The following is a 16822-nucleotide window of genomic DNA, read 5'->3' on the forward strand; positions in this document are numbered from 1 at the left end:
GATCACTCTCCCTCTGTTTTCGAAAGACTTGGCGGTAGCTCAGAGAGACTAAAAGAGACTGAGAGACAGGGTTCTGCAGGAAAATCTTCACCTTCACCAACAGTCTTTGAATGGTTGGGATCCCAAGTGTCTTCTTCCAGTCCAAAAGCTTCGGGTTCTATTAAAAAATCAGATCATTCTGCCCATGTGGCAGCTCAGGTTTCGAGTCATTCTGCCTCCTCTGTGGCAGCAAGTCGACACCATTCCTCTGGCGGTTCGTCTAGGAATGGTAATGGCAAACTCAGGAAGGAAGGGTTGATGGTTAATTCCAACCCTTCGAAATCAGCATGAGGATTATGAGTTGGAACTGTCAGGGGGTGGGAAATAACCCTACAGTTCGACACCTGCGGGAAATATGTGGTAAGTATTTCCTTGAGGTTCTATTCCTCTGTGAGACCAAGAAGAAGAGAAACTATTTGGAGAACGTTCTGGGTCACATGGGTTATTTTGATCTTCACACTGTGGAGCCTGAAGGAAAAAGCGGGGGCTTGGCACTTATGTGGAAAGAATAAGTGAAGGTTAAAATACTCAGCTCAGACAAACGAATGATAGATGTGTCGATCAGCTGGCAAGGTAAAGATTTCTTCTTAACTTGGATATATGGAGAGCCGGTTCAAAGCGAAAGAGGAGATTTATGGGAAAGATTGACAAGATTGGGAGAGACTAGAGATCAAGCATGGATGATGAATGGAGATTTCAACGAATTAGTTGATCCATCAGAAAAGAGGGGAGGTCCAGAAAGATCAGTCAAATCATGTCAAAATTTCAAAAATATGCTGCTAGCAAACGACCTATGGGAAATCAAGCATCAAGGTTATCAGTTCTCTTGGTATGAAAACAGAAACAATGAACTTGTCCAATGCAGATTGGATCGAACAGTTGCAAACCAGTTTTGGATGGAGATATTCCCTCAAGCCCAGGCAACTTACCTCCGTAAATCCTGCTCAGATCACAGTCCGCTTATCAACAGCCTCATGGGAGAGAAATGGAAACAATGGGCAGGCTTCAAGTATGATAAACGGTTAGTATGTAGAGAGGGCTTTAAGGAGTTCATGGATCGACTCTGGCAAAACCAACTAAAGCATTCTCGAGGACCATTGACGGAAAAACTAGCAGCATGTAGGAAAGAGATCTCGCAATGGAAGAGAGCCAACAAACCTAATTCCTCCAAGTGAATTCAAGATCTTCAAATCCAGATTGATGCTGCCACCAGGCAAGTCCTCTTCCAACCTCAGCTCCTTAGACAATTAAAGTAAAGCCTAAATCAAGAGTATAGAATGGAGGAGCAATTTTGGAGTCAAAAATGCAGATATTCCTGGGTAAGAGAAGGGGACAAAAACACTAAATTCTTCCACGCCGCTTCAAAAAACAGAAGAGCACAGAATCATATCCAAACACTGGTGGATGATGAAGGTAAAGAATGGCAATCAGATGCCCATATTGGAAGAGTAGCGAAAGCTTACTTCAGGATGTTATTCACTTCAGTGGATGTTGGTTTCACCTTAAAGGAGATGGAAGAGATTACCCCAAGGGTTTCTCCCCAAATGAATGACTTCCTGTTCGCGCCGGTTACTTTCGAGGAGGTTAAGCAAGCAACGTTTGCCATCAATCCAAGTAAATGCCCGGATCCGGATGGCATGACAGGTCATTTTTTCCAGCAATTTTGGGATAGCATGGGAGTCCAAATCACTGAAATGGTCAAATCTTTTCTAGAGACTGGTCATCTAGAGGCAGATATAAACAAGACAAATATTTGCCTCATCCCAAAGAAACTGCAGGCAACCAAGATGTCTGATTTCCGACCAATAAGCCTCTGCAACGTCCTCTATAAGATTATTGGGAAACTGCTCGCATCCAGACTGAAGAAGATCCTTCCCAAAATCATCTCCGAGACGCAGGCGGCTTTTGTAGAAGGAAAACTTATCAGCGACAACATTCTAGTAGCTCATGAACTCTTGCATGCACTGGGGTCTAAAAACAAATGCGCAGCCGAGTTCGTAGCTATCAAAACTGACATATCAGAGGCTTTCGACATAGTGGAATGGGGTTTATTGGAAGGAGCAATGAGAACACTAGGCTTCGATGATCCTTGGATTAAATTGACTATTGAATGTGTGAGATCGGTTAAGTATCAGGTTCTGATTTACGGTACACCGCATGGAGACATTATCCCAACAAGAGGTCTAAGACAAGGAGACCCCCTCTCTCCTTATCTCTTTGTTATTTGTACATAAATGTTGATCCAAATGCTTCAGATTGCAGAGTCCAAAGGAGAGATAACAGGCCTTAGATAACAGGCCTTAGAGTTGCAAAGAAAGCTCCACCAATCTCTCACTTACTATTTGCGGACGATAGCATGTTCTATTGCAAGGAAAAAAGTGAAGAACTGGATCACATCATCAGGATCATTGAAGAGTACAGCCTAGCTTCAGGTCAGAGAGTAAATTATCAGAAATCAAGTATTACTTTTGGTAAGCTCATACCGGAAGAGCGACGACTTGAAATAAAACGCGCACTAGGCATTGAGCAAGAAGGGGGTCAAGGCAAGTACTTGGGACTGCCAGAGTCATTCGAAGGCTCCAAGATCTCTTCCATGAGTTATCTCAAGGAGCGTTTTAACCAGACAGTATCAGGATGGCAAAATAACTTTCTATCCCCAGGAGGAAAAGAAGTTCTTTTAAAAGCGATAGCAATGGCTCTCCCAACCCACACTATGTCGTGCTTCAAGCTTCCAAAAACTGTATGTGAGCAACTATCTTCTCTCATGGCTGAGTTTTGGTGGAAGGACAACAAAGTTTCAAAAGGGATGTATTGGAAGGCCTGGAATCACCTAAGTAAACCAAAAGCCATTGGAGGGCTTGGCTTCAAGGACATTGAGGCTTTCAACTTAGCCATGTTGGAGAAACAACTATGGAGGATGACGACCCATAAGGATTCTCTGCTGGCAAAAGTCTACAAGAGCAGATACTACCGGAAATCAGATCCTCTTCATGCCCATTTGGGAACAAGACCCTCATTCGCCTCGAGAAGTATACACAAAGCTCAGGTTCTGTTGAGACAAGGGATTAGAGCAGTAGTTGGTAGTGGGAAGGATATCAATATTTGGAACGATCAATGGCTACAGTCTAAGCCAGCTAACGCTATCCTTGAGGTGAAAAAAGTGGACTCCACTAGATACTCTCAGATCTCATCCCTTCAACGAGTAAGTGATCTACTGAGTGACAATGGTAGAGAATGGAAAACGGACTTGATTTCAGAGTGTTTCTCTGAGGATGTTCGCAATAACATTTTGGAGTTAAGACCAGGAGGGACTTCAACAAAAGATCGGTTCACTTGGGACTACACTAAGGATGGTTTCTACTCTGTCAAGTCTGGCTATTGGGTTTACTCAGAGATTATTGCCAAAAAAGACATACCGCAGAAAGTTAGTAACCCCAATATCAATCCCCTTTACCAACAAGTCTAGAGCTTGGACACTTCCCCAAAGATTCAACATTTCCTTTGGAGGTGTCTCAGTAATTGTCTGTCAGTGGCAGGGAACTTATCTTACAGACATTTGGCAAGGGATGGATCATGCATTCAATGTCCGACATCAGTGGAATCAGTGAACCATTTGCTAATCAAATGTACATTCGCTCGCATGGTTTGGGCAGTCTCCCCCATCCCTAATCCCGTTGAAGGGGAACAGTCAGATTCCATATACCAAAACCTTTATTGTGTCTTAAACATTACTCAGTTTCATCCCCATTGGATTGGAGAACAGAACTTAGTCCCTTGGATTCTATGGCGCCTTTGGAAAAGTAGAAATGATCTTGTGTTTAAGGGTAAGGACCATAATGCTTTGGAGCTAGTTCGAAGAGCGGAAGAGGATGAAAGAGAATGGAAAGCCAACAATGACTCACAACCCATTGTACAAGCGTCAAGGATAAAACAATCTTCAGGTAGGGGAGGCTGGCAAAAACCTCCAAACCAATGGGTTAAGTGTAATAGTGATGGAGCCTGGAATGCGGAAAGAGAGAATTGCGGTGTTGGTTGGGTGCTAAGGAACTCAGAAGCAAAGGCCTTATGGATGGGAGCCCGAGCCATACCCAGAACCAAATCATTATTGGAAGCAGAGCTTGAAGCTCTGAGGTGGGCGGTTCTCTCAATGTCTCGATTCAATTACAGGAAGGTAATTTTTAAATCAGACTCGCAGCAACTGGTGTCGATCATCAACCAGGACACAGACGTACCTCATATTGATCCAATCATCCAAGACATTCGACACCTTCTCCATCTTTTTGAAAAAACAAAAGTGGTTTTCACTCTCAGAAAGGGAAATATGGTGGCTGATAGTGTTGGGAATGTCCTGAAATCATTTGTACTTACTCTAGTTTAAGTTGTATCGTCAAGGTTCGATAGTCGAATAATATTAGATGATTATAACGTTTTGCTAGAAGCCTCTTATAATCAATGACTTTAGAAGTTCATTGCTAATATTATACGATCCTACAGGGTCACACACCTAAGCAAACTGGATCAACATTGGGTTTAAGTTGTAGTATATATCATATGAGATATGTATGTACCTATAGACTGTGTATTTATAATAAAGTGTTTATTATATAAAAGATATATATATGTAATATACGATATGCATATATATATATACAATGTACGTGAGGTTAGTTGGGCTTCGTGGCCCATTACTAATCTAGGTTAACGATAATGACTATATGTAGTCATATGTTATCACGTTCAAACACATCTTTTTTTTTTGGTAGCCGCAACTATAACCCGACAAAAGTAGTTTGTCATCTTTGAGATTTTGATCTCTACGGTACTAGCATCCCGTTCGATCCAGTTTGTGTGCGTGTGGATACCAGTAGAGGCACAACGTTTGGAGTGCTTTACAATCTTGGTTTATTTTAGTTCATCTTTCCGCTGCGAACTATCCAGGTATATTCATAATCTTATGACATAGATTTGATTCAATATTTACATGAATCCTGGCAATAGAATTTGGGACTAGTTTTATAAATCGTTATAAACTGGTACAAATTCCAACAGTGGTATCAGAGCCTACGTGTATAATTTTGAATTAAACCTAATTTACTGTTCATATTTGATATGCAAAGTAGTTTTGTTTTGTTTTGTTTGTTTAAACCGATTATCATGTTTGATGAATTAATAATCGATACATGCAGAGATGTAAAGTTGTTTACGTTGCATGTATATTTAACATGAATTAATAATCGATACATGCAGAGATGTAAAGTTGTTTACGCCGTTGCTTGTATTATTATACAACACATAAGAATTATGAATATAATATGGTTAAAAGAACAATATGTATTCTGGCAATACACGTCTGTTTGATTTTGTATCATATATATAGGAGACTTATGATTTGTTTCATTACGTCTCTTGTATGGTATAATAGTTATTCATATATGATGATACATATAACTAATTAATTTAAATAAAATATATTGGATATATTTTGTTAAAGCATCACGTTTTTTTTTTAAGTATATGTATATTATGTTTGTTGATGAATAAGTATAATATATATGATAAAAACTTTATGTCCGATTGAGTGGATTCATATTTTATAATGAAAGTCATTATAAAATACACTGATCGGAGCTGTAGTTTCTAAATTTTAAATTTTATGTTCTAATCAGATTTGAGCTATTGAAATTTAATTAAGATTAAGTTTTCAAATAATTAATAATTTAATATAATTAAAATATTTAATAGTATAACTTAAATAAAACTTAATTGTTCTTGTTTATCATTCGTGATCAAGTGGTTTGTATGTTCGGTGAACACAGAGACTTGGTAAATTAAAATTCCACTAATCATTTGATTAAAATAATTAGTTTGATTAAATCATCCTAATATGATTAAGAACGATTGACAAATTAATGATTATACATATTAGATATGTATTAGTTGTGTATCATTTATATCTTTTTATATATCAGATATAAAATTTAGATAAAATATAAATTAATTAAGATTAATTTTCTAAATAATTAATAATTTTAATTTGATTAAAATAATTAGATTGTTTATAATTCTATCAACTACATATAAGATATGTATTAGTTATATTTTATTTATATTGGATATAAATTTTAAATATAAGATTGAGTTATAAAATTAATTCCTCAATTAATATCAAGTATTTTTTATGTCTTCCCAATCTTGTCAACTGTCAAGCCTCGTTTCATTGTGTGATAGGTTTACCAAGTAGAGTGTCCACGATTACATGAGTAAGACAGATGGTAATAGTTACCATTTGATTAAAAGATTGGTTTACTTGACTAAGCTATCAAAACGGTTTTGGGCTTAGAGACATATGTTGGATATGACATAAGATGTTATCTAACAACCAAGAATTATATTGGATATAATTAGCAAGGATGTTGCTTACCTAAATAACTAACTATTCGGGCGATGAGCCAAAGCTCACTTGAATTTTAGTGAAATAAGGATCTTGGAACACTATAATCTTTTGAGGAAAGTTTTGGTTAGAGTATAGTATGAGTTTTCTTAATTGTTGAGATTTCTCAAATTTTATGAACATCATTTTAACATCTGCTATTCTTTTGATACAGAGATGTCAAACCCTCACAGTTCTTTTTCACTTCGATCCGTCCTTGAGAAGGACAAGTTGAATGGATCGAATTTCCTTGAGTGGTATCGAAATTTGAGAATTGTTCTCAAACAAGAGAAAAAAGGAATATGTCCTTGAAAAGGAATTGCCGCTTGAGAAGCCTAAGGCAAATCATCCACATGCAGAAAGAAATGCTTATGATAAGCATGTCAGTGATAGGGTTGATGTGTGTTGTCTTATGTTGGCTACCATGAACTCGGACTTGCAAAAGCAATATGAGAACGTGGAGTCGCCGATTGAGATAATCAATGGCTTGAAAGGGATGTTTCAGGAGCAAGCACGAACAGAGAGATATAACACTGTTAAGACTCTCCTTGGTTGCAAGCTACCAACAGAAAGTCCTGTTAGTCCACATGTCATAAAGATGATGGGTTATATTGATAACCTGGCTAAACTGGATTCCCCTATCAGCCAAGAGTTGGCTACTGATATCATCTTGCAGTCATTGCCGTCAAGTTATGATCAATTCATTTTGAACTATAATATGAATAGTTTGACAAAGACTTTGACTGAGCTGCATGGAATGCTCAAAACTGCTGAACCAAACATCAGAAAGGACACTCCACATGTCCTCATGGTGCAAGGGGGCAAAAAGTTTAAGAAACATTTTAAGAACAAAGGAAAGGGTAAGATGAGCGGGATTGAGAATCCTAGTGCGTCTGATCCTTCTCCGAAGTTCAAGGCTGGTCCCTCTGGTGATGACAAATGTCATTATTGTAATGGCTCTGGGCATTGGAAGAGAAACTATGTGACGTATTTGGAAGATCTGAAGAAGAAGAAGAAGACTTCTTCTCCAGGTATCTATGTTATAGAAGTAAAAGTTGCTACTTCCATTTCTACTTCTTGGGTATTGGATACCGGCTGTGGTACTCATATTTATGTTAATATGCAGGGCCTAAGCAACAGTAGAACTTTGGAGAAAGGACAAGTGGACCTACGTGTTGGGAATGGAGCAAGAGTTGCTACATTAGCTGTGGGAATATTTCATTTGTTCTTACCTTCTGGCATGGTTTTAGAACTTAATAATTACTACTATGTATCTGCTGTGAGCAGAATATCATTTCTATTTCTTGTTTGGATTTGGAAAGATTTCATTTTTCGATTAAAGACAAGTGTTGTTTATTTGATCGTGGTGATATTTTATGGTGGTGATCCATTAGAGAATGGGCTTTATGTTCTGAATCAAAGTGTGCCTATCTATAACATTAGGATTGAAAGATTTAAGCCTAACGACTTGAATCCTGATTTCCTTTGGCATTATCGTTTACACATTCAAAAGCTTCATAGTGATGGACTTTTGAAGTCATTTGATTATGAATCATATAAAATATATAAAATCTGTTAAGTGCTACTTCCTTTGATATCCTAAAGAGACCAAAGGTTATTTTTACAACCACACCGAGAACAAAGTGTTTGTTGCTTGAAAATGTGTCTTTTTAGAGAGAAATTCGTTCTAAGTTGAACAGTGGGAGTAGGGTACTCCACATGTTTAATATGCTATGTACTCATCCTGATGTGGCATTAGATGCCTAAAGATGTGATATCAATTCTAGTGGGAGAATTTTATATCATATTATGATGTTCATGTTTACATACATTTGATGTATTTTCAATTAATGAAATTTGTTTCATTATTATTTGGTTATTGGATAATTAAATAATTGTCCCAAAATAATTTATTTTATCATTATAGGTCATCAAGTACGTGACTTGATCATGAAACCCTATAAATGAAAGATAACATAAATTATTGAGGTCCCTAGTCAAGGTTATTAAAATGGGACATTAATAACTATAAATGACTAGTATGTGAGGTGATTGATGACTAAGTTTCATGGAGTCATTGATATGTAGTATTAAAGTCAATCACATTAATATGTGTTGGAGAACACAGTATTGGACTGACCCGCTATGAGAACTCTACAAGAATGTTATATGAGTGTCATAACAGTTTCTCATCACAACTATAGAGTGTAGTCCTTTGACCTGAGTTTGTCATGTTTTTTTATACATGGATTGGTCCGCTTTGATCCTGTCAAACGTCAGCCGTAACAGGTGATTATAAAGACAGTGATTGGGTGTATTATGAACTGTGTAAGGAACAGGGATGAAACAAGATGGGATTTGTCCCTCCTATATAACAGGAGATAAATATCTTTGGGCCCATCGAAGATTTGATACTGAGAAATGCATGGCCGTGCTCAAACGAGGTGAATGTCAATCGTTTGTTTTATCAGTATAAATCAGAGTTTGATAAATATGATTTAGCTTAATAAGGATGACACTATTTCTTGCCTTATGCTAAGATCGAGATATAGAGACGAAAGGATTATCGGAATAGATGATTCCAGTACAAGTGGGAGATTGTTGGGAATGTCCTGAAATCATTTGTACTTACTCTAGTTTAAGTTGTATCGTCAAGGTTCGATAGTCGAATAATATTAGATGATTATAACGTTTTGCTAGAAGCCTCTTATAATCAATGACTTTAGAAGTTCATTGCTAATATTATATGATCCTACAGGGTCACACACCTAAGCAAACTGGATCAACATTGGGTTTAAGTTGTAGTATATATCATATGAGATATGTATGTACCTATAGACTGTGTATTTATAATAAAGTGTTTATTATATAAAAGATATATATGTAATATACGATATGCATATATATATATACAATGTACGTGAGGTTAGTTGGGCTTCGTGGCCCATTACTAATCTAGGTTAACGATAATGACTATATGTAGTCATATGTTATCACGTTCAAACACATCTTTTTTTTTGGTAGCCGCAACTATAACCCGACAAAAGTAGTTTGTCATCTTTGAGATTTTGATCTCTACGGTACTAGCATCCCGTTCGATCCAGTTTGTGTGCGTGTGGATACCAGTAGAGGCACGACGTTTGGAGTGCTTTATAATCTTGGTTTATTTTAGTTCATCTTTCCGCTGCGAACTATCCAGGTATATTCATAATCTTATGACATAGATTTGATTCAATATTTACATGAATCCTGGCAATAGAATTTGGGACTAGTTTTATAAATCGTTATAAACCGGTACAAATTCCAACAGATAGAATTGCTAAGGAGGCCCATTCTTTCACGAATTATCGTTTCTAAGCTTTTTTCTATTATGCCTCTTTGGATTAATTCTAATGTGATTTCAGATCAGTTGTAAATATTTGTTTTATTTGTTGGTTAATATAAAGTTGAAGTTGAGCCAAAAAAAAAAAAAAAGAAGATTTAGACCAATTCTTTTTAGTTCATGTATGAATCGTCACCAAGAAGAATGCGGGGTTGTGAAAATGTAGACAATTTGGAGCTTTGGACAATCATCCCCCTCACTTACCAAAATAAGAAAAAAGATTAGTTAGACCCATTGGGCCCATATCTTCTTCATCGAATTCGACGAAGACTCTCTCTTGTATTTCAAAATCTTCACTATTGTTTGCTTCCTCCTCCTCCCTGAGTGTGTGCGTAAAGCTCATCATACTCAGCTTTTGTGCTTCTGGGTATTTTACAGTTCTCTTGTTTCGAAAGATCTCTGCTTTTTTGGATTGGAGAAGCAACTCGACGAAACCCTTTGCCGTTGAAACCATTCCGGCCAAGTTTAAAGTTGTGTGATTGGGAGTGAGATACTGGGAGAAGTGACAATGCCCGTGGTGGAGACGAGCCTCGTTTCTCTTCTGGAGAAGCTTAAAGTGGAGGAGCCGTACCTTCCTCCGCGAAATTGGGAATCTTTACCTTCTGAGAGTGGTCGTCGATCTCTTCCTCCTCCAAGTCGTGCTTCTGCTACTCCTTCGTCCTCTTCCTCTGTCTCTGTAAGTTTAGTACTTGTGAAAAAGAGAGCAACTTGCGTTAGAGTATCTATCTGTTTCTTTCTATTATCAATGTGGCTTGGATCGGATACCCTAATTGTGGATTTGGGAAAGTTTCAATTTTTATTAGTTACTTAGAATCGATCTAGGTTTTTAATTGAGAAATTAATGTTTGTATATCATGCGCAATTGAAACTATTTCTTTACTTACGTTTTGTTTCTTGTCATAGGAATCAAGCTTGGTCAGGTTGGCCCTTAATGCTCTGCAAGGTGTTGAGTGTTCTCTTATTAGCATAGAGCAGCTCTCTTCTGCATTATGCTCTGAGCCAGCTGACAGGACCCTCCACAAAATTCCGAGCTTGTGGCATCGGTTGTCAAGCACTGATGCGCTGGGACAGATTCTTAGAAACATAGGCTGCTTTGGTTCTTTGGTTTTTCTTCTCCACAAGTTCATAGACCATTTCACAAGCTTGAATTTGGATGTGGAAACAACTGTTCAGGGACAGGGGAGCTATAAAATTGGTGAAAATGAAGAAGCCAATAACAAGATCTGCTATACTCTTGTTAATCAGGCTTTTGCTATTGCTGTGAGAAAGATCCTAGAAGGCTATATATCTGGACTGGATACATTATGTGCATCTATAGAACTGAGGCGTTCATCAAACATTCTTGATGGGTCTGACCATGCTTCGTCTTGGTTAGGCTGCCTTAAAAACGTCGTTCATCCAAAGATAACATTATTGGAAGTTTTTCTGCATACTAGAGAGTTACGAACACAGATTGAAGCTCTAGCGAACATATGCTATTTGTATGATATAGCCCTATCTTATTGTACCTCTCCGTGGGAATGTTTGATTAAGGAAGCCACCACGCGATTTCATAGGTTCTACAGAGGAAGCAACCTGCTTACTTACTTATATGCCCAACTACAGGTCAGGCTACGTTATATTCCAAGTTTAGTATCCGTCCTCATTTTTTCTCTCATGACGCACATAGTTATCGGTTAATGTAGCCTAGAGGCACCTTCTGTTTCAGTTGTTTCCAGTTCACGTTTAAGTGATTGTTACTTTGCGTCTTTAAATTTTGCATCTTTGTACTATACTCTTGCATTTTAGTTACTGATGTATACACATGTTGTAAAGAAATTTGAAAGAATATCAGTACATGGCATTTAAATAATTCTATGCACCTTGTGATGTGGACATTTTGATATGGTGATTAAAGCTTCAAGTTATGTTTAGAAGGAAGTGATATACATAAACTGACGAGTCTGAAACTCGCACTCTCTTAAGCTATATGTACTGAGCCAGAATCTTCTACAGTTTATATTTTGTTCTGACTATTTTTCCCGCTATGTTCTGTTGTAGGTTGCCGATCCTGCTCATAGTGCTATGCTGAAGTTTTTGTTCCTTAAAACATGTGAGCCATATTGTGAGTTTATAAGATCTTGGATATATAAAGCCGAACTTAACGATCCTCACAAGGAGTTCATTGTGGAATGTGTCATTCAACCTTGGAATAAGCCTGGTATCTCCCCATTGGAAAGCGTGAGGGTAATATTTTCTTTCCGTTTACTGCATCTTTGATTTTTGTATCTTTAAATCATGGGCATCAGAAACTTCCTTTTCTGAAACCCAGGAGCGAGAAGGAGGGCTTGTTCCATGCTTCTTGAACGGCTTTTTGGTACCTATACTAAGGGCTGGTCAACAGCTTCAAGTAATTACAAAGCTTCTTGAACTGTGTAATCTTCCTGCATCTAGACACAAAAATTACACAGACCTTCTTCCCTGCTGGACATATTATTCTACCAATAGTCCAGGGTACCCATCTCCATTAATTTTCAGCAAATTACATATTGAAGTGATGATAAAGAAAAGAGACGATTACTACAGAGGAATGCTGGAAAAACTTGGTGACTCTTCAAAAAAATTTGAACTGTTTCCTGGGCAGGTATCATGCATCTTTTGATTTTTATCTACCAATATTAGCGCTTGATCTCTTCTTTTTATTTCTGAAGCTTCGTTTTTCTGTATGTGTCTGATTGTACTCTCTCATTGCTATGCCAGTCCTAACTTTACTCGTTTTATAGGCCATAGATGATTTTACTCTTGTGAACCCAATTTCCCCCTAGGTATTTTAATATCCTACTAATAGAACTGTTGGAAACCTTGTTTTTATGTCCTGAATGATATCAACTATCTATTTTCGAACCTACATTATAAACTATGATATGAAAATCAGCATCATGGAGTCTCTCTCATACAGTAGCTTGCAGATGTCTTGGTTTAACAAGACCTAAAAGTGCATGTACGAAAAATCTTAATGCCTGGTACATAGTCAGTGTCAGTTTTGCGATGCACTTAAGCCTTCCTTCATATTACACCATTCAGCATTGTAAAAGCATCTCATTCTCTGGTTTTGTTGACTGTGAGCTGACGGTGCAAGTGATTTATATAGGGACCTTGTATGCTATCCTTTTTTTCGTTGTATTTGGAGCTAACGAGAAGTTACTTCTTTTCAATTCTACCTTGTATTGACATTTTAATTTTAGGTTCCTGGAGCAATATCTTTACCCATATCCTATGGCAATGGAGAAGAAATTCAGAAAAGTTCTGTTGATTTCACACTGGATGATAGTTTCTTAAGTCCTTCAACAGTGGCAATAGACTTGAGCAGGTGTTTTTCCTGATTCTATTTATCATTAACCCCAGCCTACTGAACGTGAATTGATGACATTTTCTTGGGATTTCAGGGACCAGAGTGGTTCGGATTCGGATGACCAGAATATAGAAGACAGATGGTTTTCAGATATAGATGCGTCATGCTCATCTGAATGTTCATCGTCTAGGGATTCTTTGGAAGCATCCGATGTTGGACTCCTTGATTCACAAAATTCATTAGTGGGACCTCCAAAAAATTATTTATCAGCTCTACGTTTCTCTGTTGCCTCTGCTGGGAGTTGTAATCAGAGTCTTGCTCAGCATAGTGATTCAGGTTATATAGAAAATAATATTATGAGGAAAGGTGAGAAGGCTGATACTAATCTCCAGTGGATGAAAATTGAGCAAGAAGAGTCAGTTGAAGTATGTGAGCATGATACATTTAGAGGCCTTCATTCTATTCAGTCATGGCCCCTTGGCGGATTACCTAGAAATCCGTTTTATGTTGATAAGAAGTCTGCGGAAGATTACAGAGAAGATCCACGAAATCTAACAGGAGCTATGATGAAACAGAGACATTTAATGAATACTGGTGAAAGCAAACTCTGTTTAAACAACAGTTCCATCAGAGGCAGCTGTTCAAGACACGATAGAGAACATGATTTCCTGGAAAGCTGTCTCTCATCGAAATTACATTTGTTAAAAGACACAAATGTGAACTATCCTTACAAGGTTCTCAGTATGAATCCTTTACTGAGATGTGATTTTTTGAGCAAGCACGGAAACACAAACAGAAGGGACCAGGGGAAATCATTGCCTTGGTTTGATTTTTCTGCGGTGGATGACCCTTCAAAAACATGTATTGCCAGGATACCTGTAGGAATCCCTATTGATTTTCACAAGGAATCTCATGGTTCTCAGACTGATAGAGAGTGTCATCACCATGCCAACCAAGAATGTGGCATAGATAAGTTTCAGGTTGACGATCCTAAAGTTTCTTACAGTCATTTATCTTCGGGTTTAAAAGGCTGCGCTAAAAAAAAAACATCAAATGCATTTGGTGGAGGTAGATGGGAGAGTATGCTCACTAGATCAAATAACCCTGAAACTAGTGCATTTAGTGATTGCAGACAGGATTCCTCTGGCACATTTGAATTGCCACTTGATTTTGTTATAGACAAATGTCTACTTCAGGAAATACATCTTCAGTATCCTTCTTGATACTTTCATTTGCTATACACACATATATATATATATATATATATATATATTTAGGTTTATAATTTAACATCTGGCTGGTATTTCCTTTCTAGGGATGGATGTTTTCTCATGATAACATGTCATCTTTCATATATCACTTTTTCCTTAACAGACAAAAGATATAACTTTGTAAGTAAACTAGCTATCAAGTTGCTCGAAGAAGGATTTGGCTTGCAAGAACATCTGCTAGCTCTACGTAGGTATCATTTTATGGAACTAGCAGATTGGGCAGATGTATTTGTAGTGTCCCTTTGGCATCATGTAAGTCTGCTATTAATCTATTTTATTGTGATGAGTTTTTTGAACATCTCTAGATGATGCTTATATCTATTTTCTCTCGTTTGGATTCCCAGAAATGGCTTGTTACAGAGCCAGATAAGAGAATTGCCGAAATCCAAGGGTTTCTAGAATCATCTATCCAGCGATCATCATGTGAACGAGACACTTGTAAAGACAGGATATATTTGTACAAAGGACAAGGCACACAGCATCTCCGGCCATCAACCATTGGTATTGTCTTGCACTTAGCAAATTAATTACTACTGTGTGTGTGGTGCTTTTAAATCTTTTACTGATATGTGGAAATTTTCAGGAGTTCGATCCTTTGATTTCCTACGGTTGGGTTATCGAGTAGACTGGCCAATCAGTATAATTTTAACATGCGATGCGCTGAAAGCGTATGCTGATGTATTTGGTTTTCTTGTTCAAGTGAAATTAGCAGCCTATGCAGTCACTGATGTCTGGTGTTCACTGAAGGTAAAGGTTCACTCCTTGTTACGTAGCAGCCCTTAACATAAAATTTTGCTGCAATTTTCTATATTCTTCGTGGAATATGTTATTTGAAAATTGTTTTTAATGGTCTGCCTATATTTCTCGTTGCACTATTTATCTTCTGGGTTAATGGCACAATGACTTAACTGTCCTTTTAGGATGTAAGACATATGTTGCATGAGAATAAAGAGAAGATATTGAGGCAAGAACTCCGGTGGTTAAACATATTGATGAAACTAAGGTAAATTTAAAATAAAGGTTTCACACGTTCATAATGTTCTGGTGACTCATTGAGCTAAGTATCCATTAGGCAATGTGACCTTTCATAACTGTCTTGTATGATATACAATGTATAATCAGATCATGGAGTGTTCTCCTGGGTATCTTTGACGTCATTTCTTCTATGTGTCAGGCATCAGGTCAACCATTTCGTAACAGCACTACAGCAATATGTACATTCGGAATTGTCTCACGTATCATGGTCTAAGTTCCTTCATTCCCTGAAGCATAAGGTCTAGGCACACACCTTACACTCTACGATCTATTTGGTCAAAATGTAAATATGCGTTTATGATGGCCTGCCTAATTATCAAGTTACCTAAAAAGTAGGATTTCTTTGTATAATTGTTGAGTATGAGGGCCTCAAGCGAACTTCTGTCACTCTAGCTTATTGGTATTGGTTTAACGTAAATGGCTTAGCTACTCTGAAACTAAAGTGCATAGTGTACAATTTTATTGCGATTTCAGTGGTGGTTTTATCTTTATTTGGTTTGCGGCATAAGAATAACACATCCCACCACCTCTGGTTTTGTCAGGTGAAGGATATGATGGATCTTGAATCTGTACATATGGCTTATCTAAGCGAAGCTCTGCGCATGTAAGTCTTCTTTTCTCAGCTTCAGAAGCCATAAGTCATTTGCAAAGAAAAGTTTTTACCTTTTTGTGGTTCTGTAGCTAGACTGACCTTATGTAGTTATTCCATTTTGGGGATACACCATTTAATCTAACAGCCTGTTATCAAACACTTGCAGATGTTTCCTATCTGACGAAACACGAGTAATATCTAACATCATAGAGAACATCTTGCAATGCGCAGTGGACTTCAGGTCTTGTCTTCCCAGAGGCATGCAGAGTACAGGTCGAGTCCCAAACGATTCATGGACAAAAACGGTAGGCATAAACACATCTCAGGTAAAAAAGAAGAAGAAGATAAAGAGTGTACATATCAAATCCTCATTTCTTCAGTTTGCTGCAAGAGCTGAGCTTTATATTCACATTAAAACAGGTGATGATGGTGAAGCAAAATTTTGACAAAGAGTTGAAGGAGCTGCATAAGTGTCACCTGAGATCACCAAAACATGGGAAATCTGGGCTATCTCGCTTTTGGGACTGCCTCAATTTCAACCTTTATTATTCAGATATCCTTCATGACTCTAACATCTTCGCTCTTGTTCCTTAATACCACATTATCTGATACTCTTGTAGTCTTGTGTATTTTTGTATAATTTGTTTTTAATTCGAATATAGTTTTCACACAAATAATTGAGCTTGTATAAAAATGGTTTTCTTGTCACTCTTATATTAGAAAGTATCTTTTTTTTGTAACA

General features: G+C 37.5%; 2 protein-coding genes across 3 annotated transcripts; both read left to right on the forward strand.

Annotated features, from left to right (window-relative positions):
- The first annotated feature begins 326 nt into the window (after window positions 1-326).
- On the forward strand, window positions 327-4417 carry LOC147938198 (uncharacterized). The gene has a single exon (XM_087465522.1). It carries the CDS (start codon window positions 3680-3682, stop codon window positions 4415-4417), a length of 738 nt encoding a protein of 245 aa, XP_087321648.1. The 5' UTR covers window positions 327-3679.
- A 361-nt stretch (window positions 4418-4778) lies between these two features.
- LOC147938199 (uncharacterized) lies at window positions 4779-16820 on the forward strand. 2 transcript variants are annotated; one of them, XM_087465122.1, is made up of 15 exons: window positions 4779-4977; window positions 10230-10527; window positions 10755-11456; window positions 11892-12077; window positions 12163-12474; window positions 13076-13200; window positions 13277-14392; window positions 14564-14705; window positions 14798-14954; window positions 15037-15200; window positions 15374-15456; window positions 15628-15727; window positions 16031-16092; window positions 16247-16406; window positions 16501-16820. In XM_087465122.1, exons 2-15 carry the CDS (start codon window positions 10360-10362, stop codon window positions 16672-16674), a joined length of 3651 nt encoding a protein of 1216 aa, XP_087321248.1. In that variant the 5' UTR covers window positions 4779-4977; window positions 10230-10359; the 3' UTR covers window positions 16675-16820. The 2 variants fall into 2 exon arrangements, with proteins under 2 accessions (XP_087321248.1, XP_087321247.1); XM_087465121.1 differs by lacking the exon at window positions 4779-4977 and adding an exon at window positions 9475-9668.
- The last annotated feature ends 2 nt before the right edge of the window (window positions 16821-16822 follow it).

Source organism: Camelina sativa, chromosome 9 (assembly GCF_030686135.1).
Source record: "Camelina sativa cultivar CO46 ecotype springtype chromosome 9, ASM3068613v1".
NCBI lineage: Eukaryota > Viridiplantae > Streptophyta > Magnoliopsida > Brassicales > Brassicaceae > Camelina > Camelina sativa.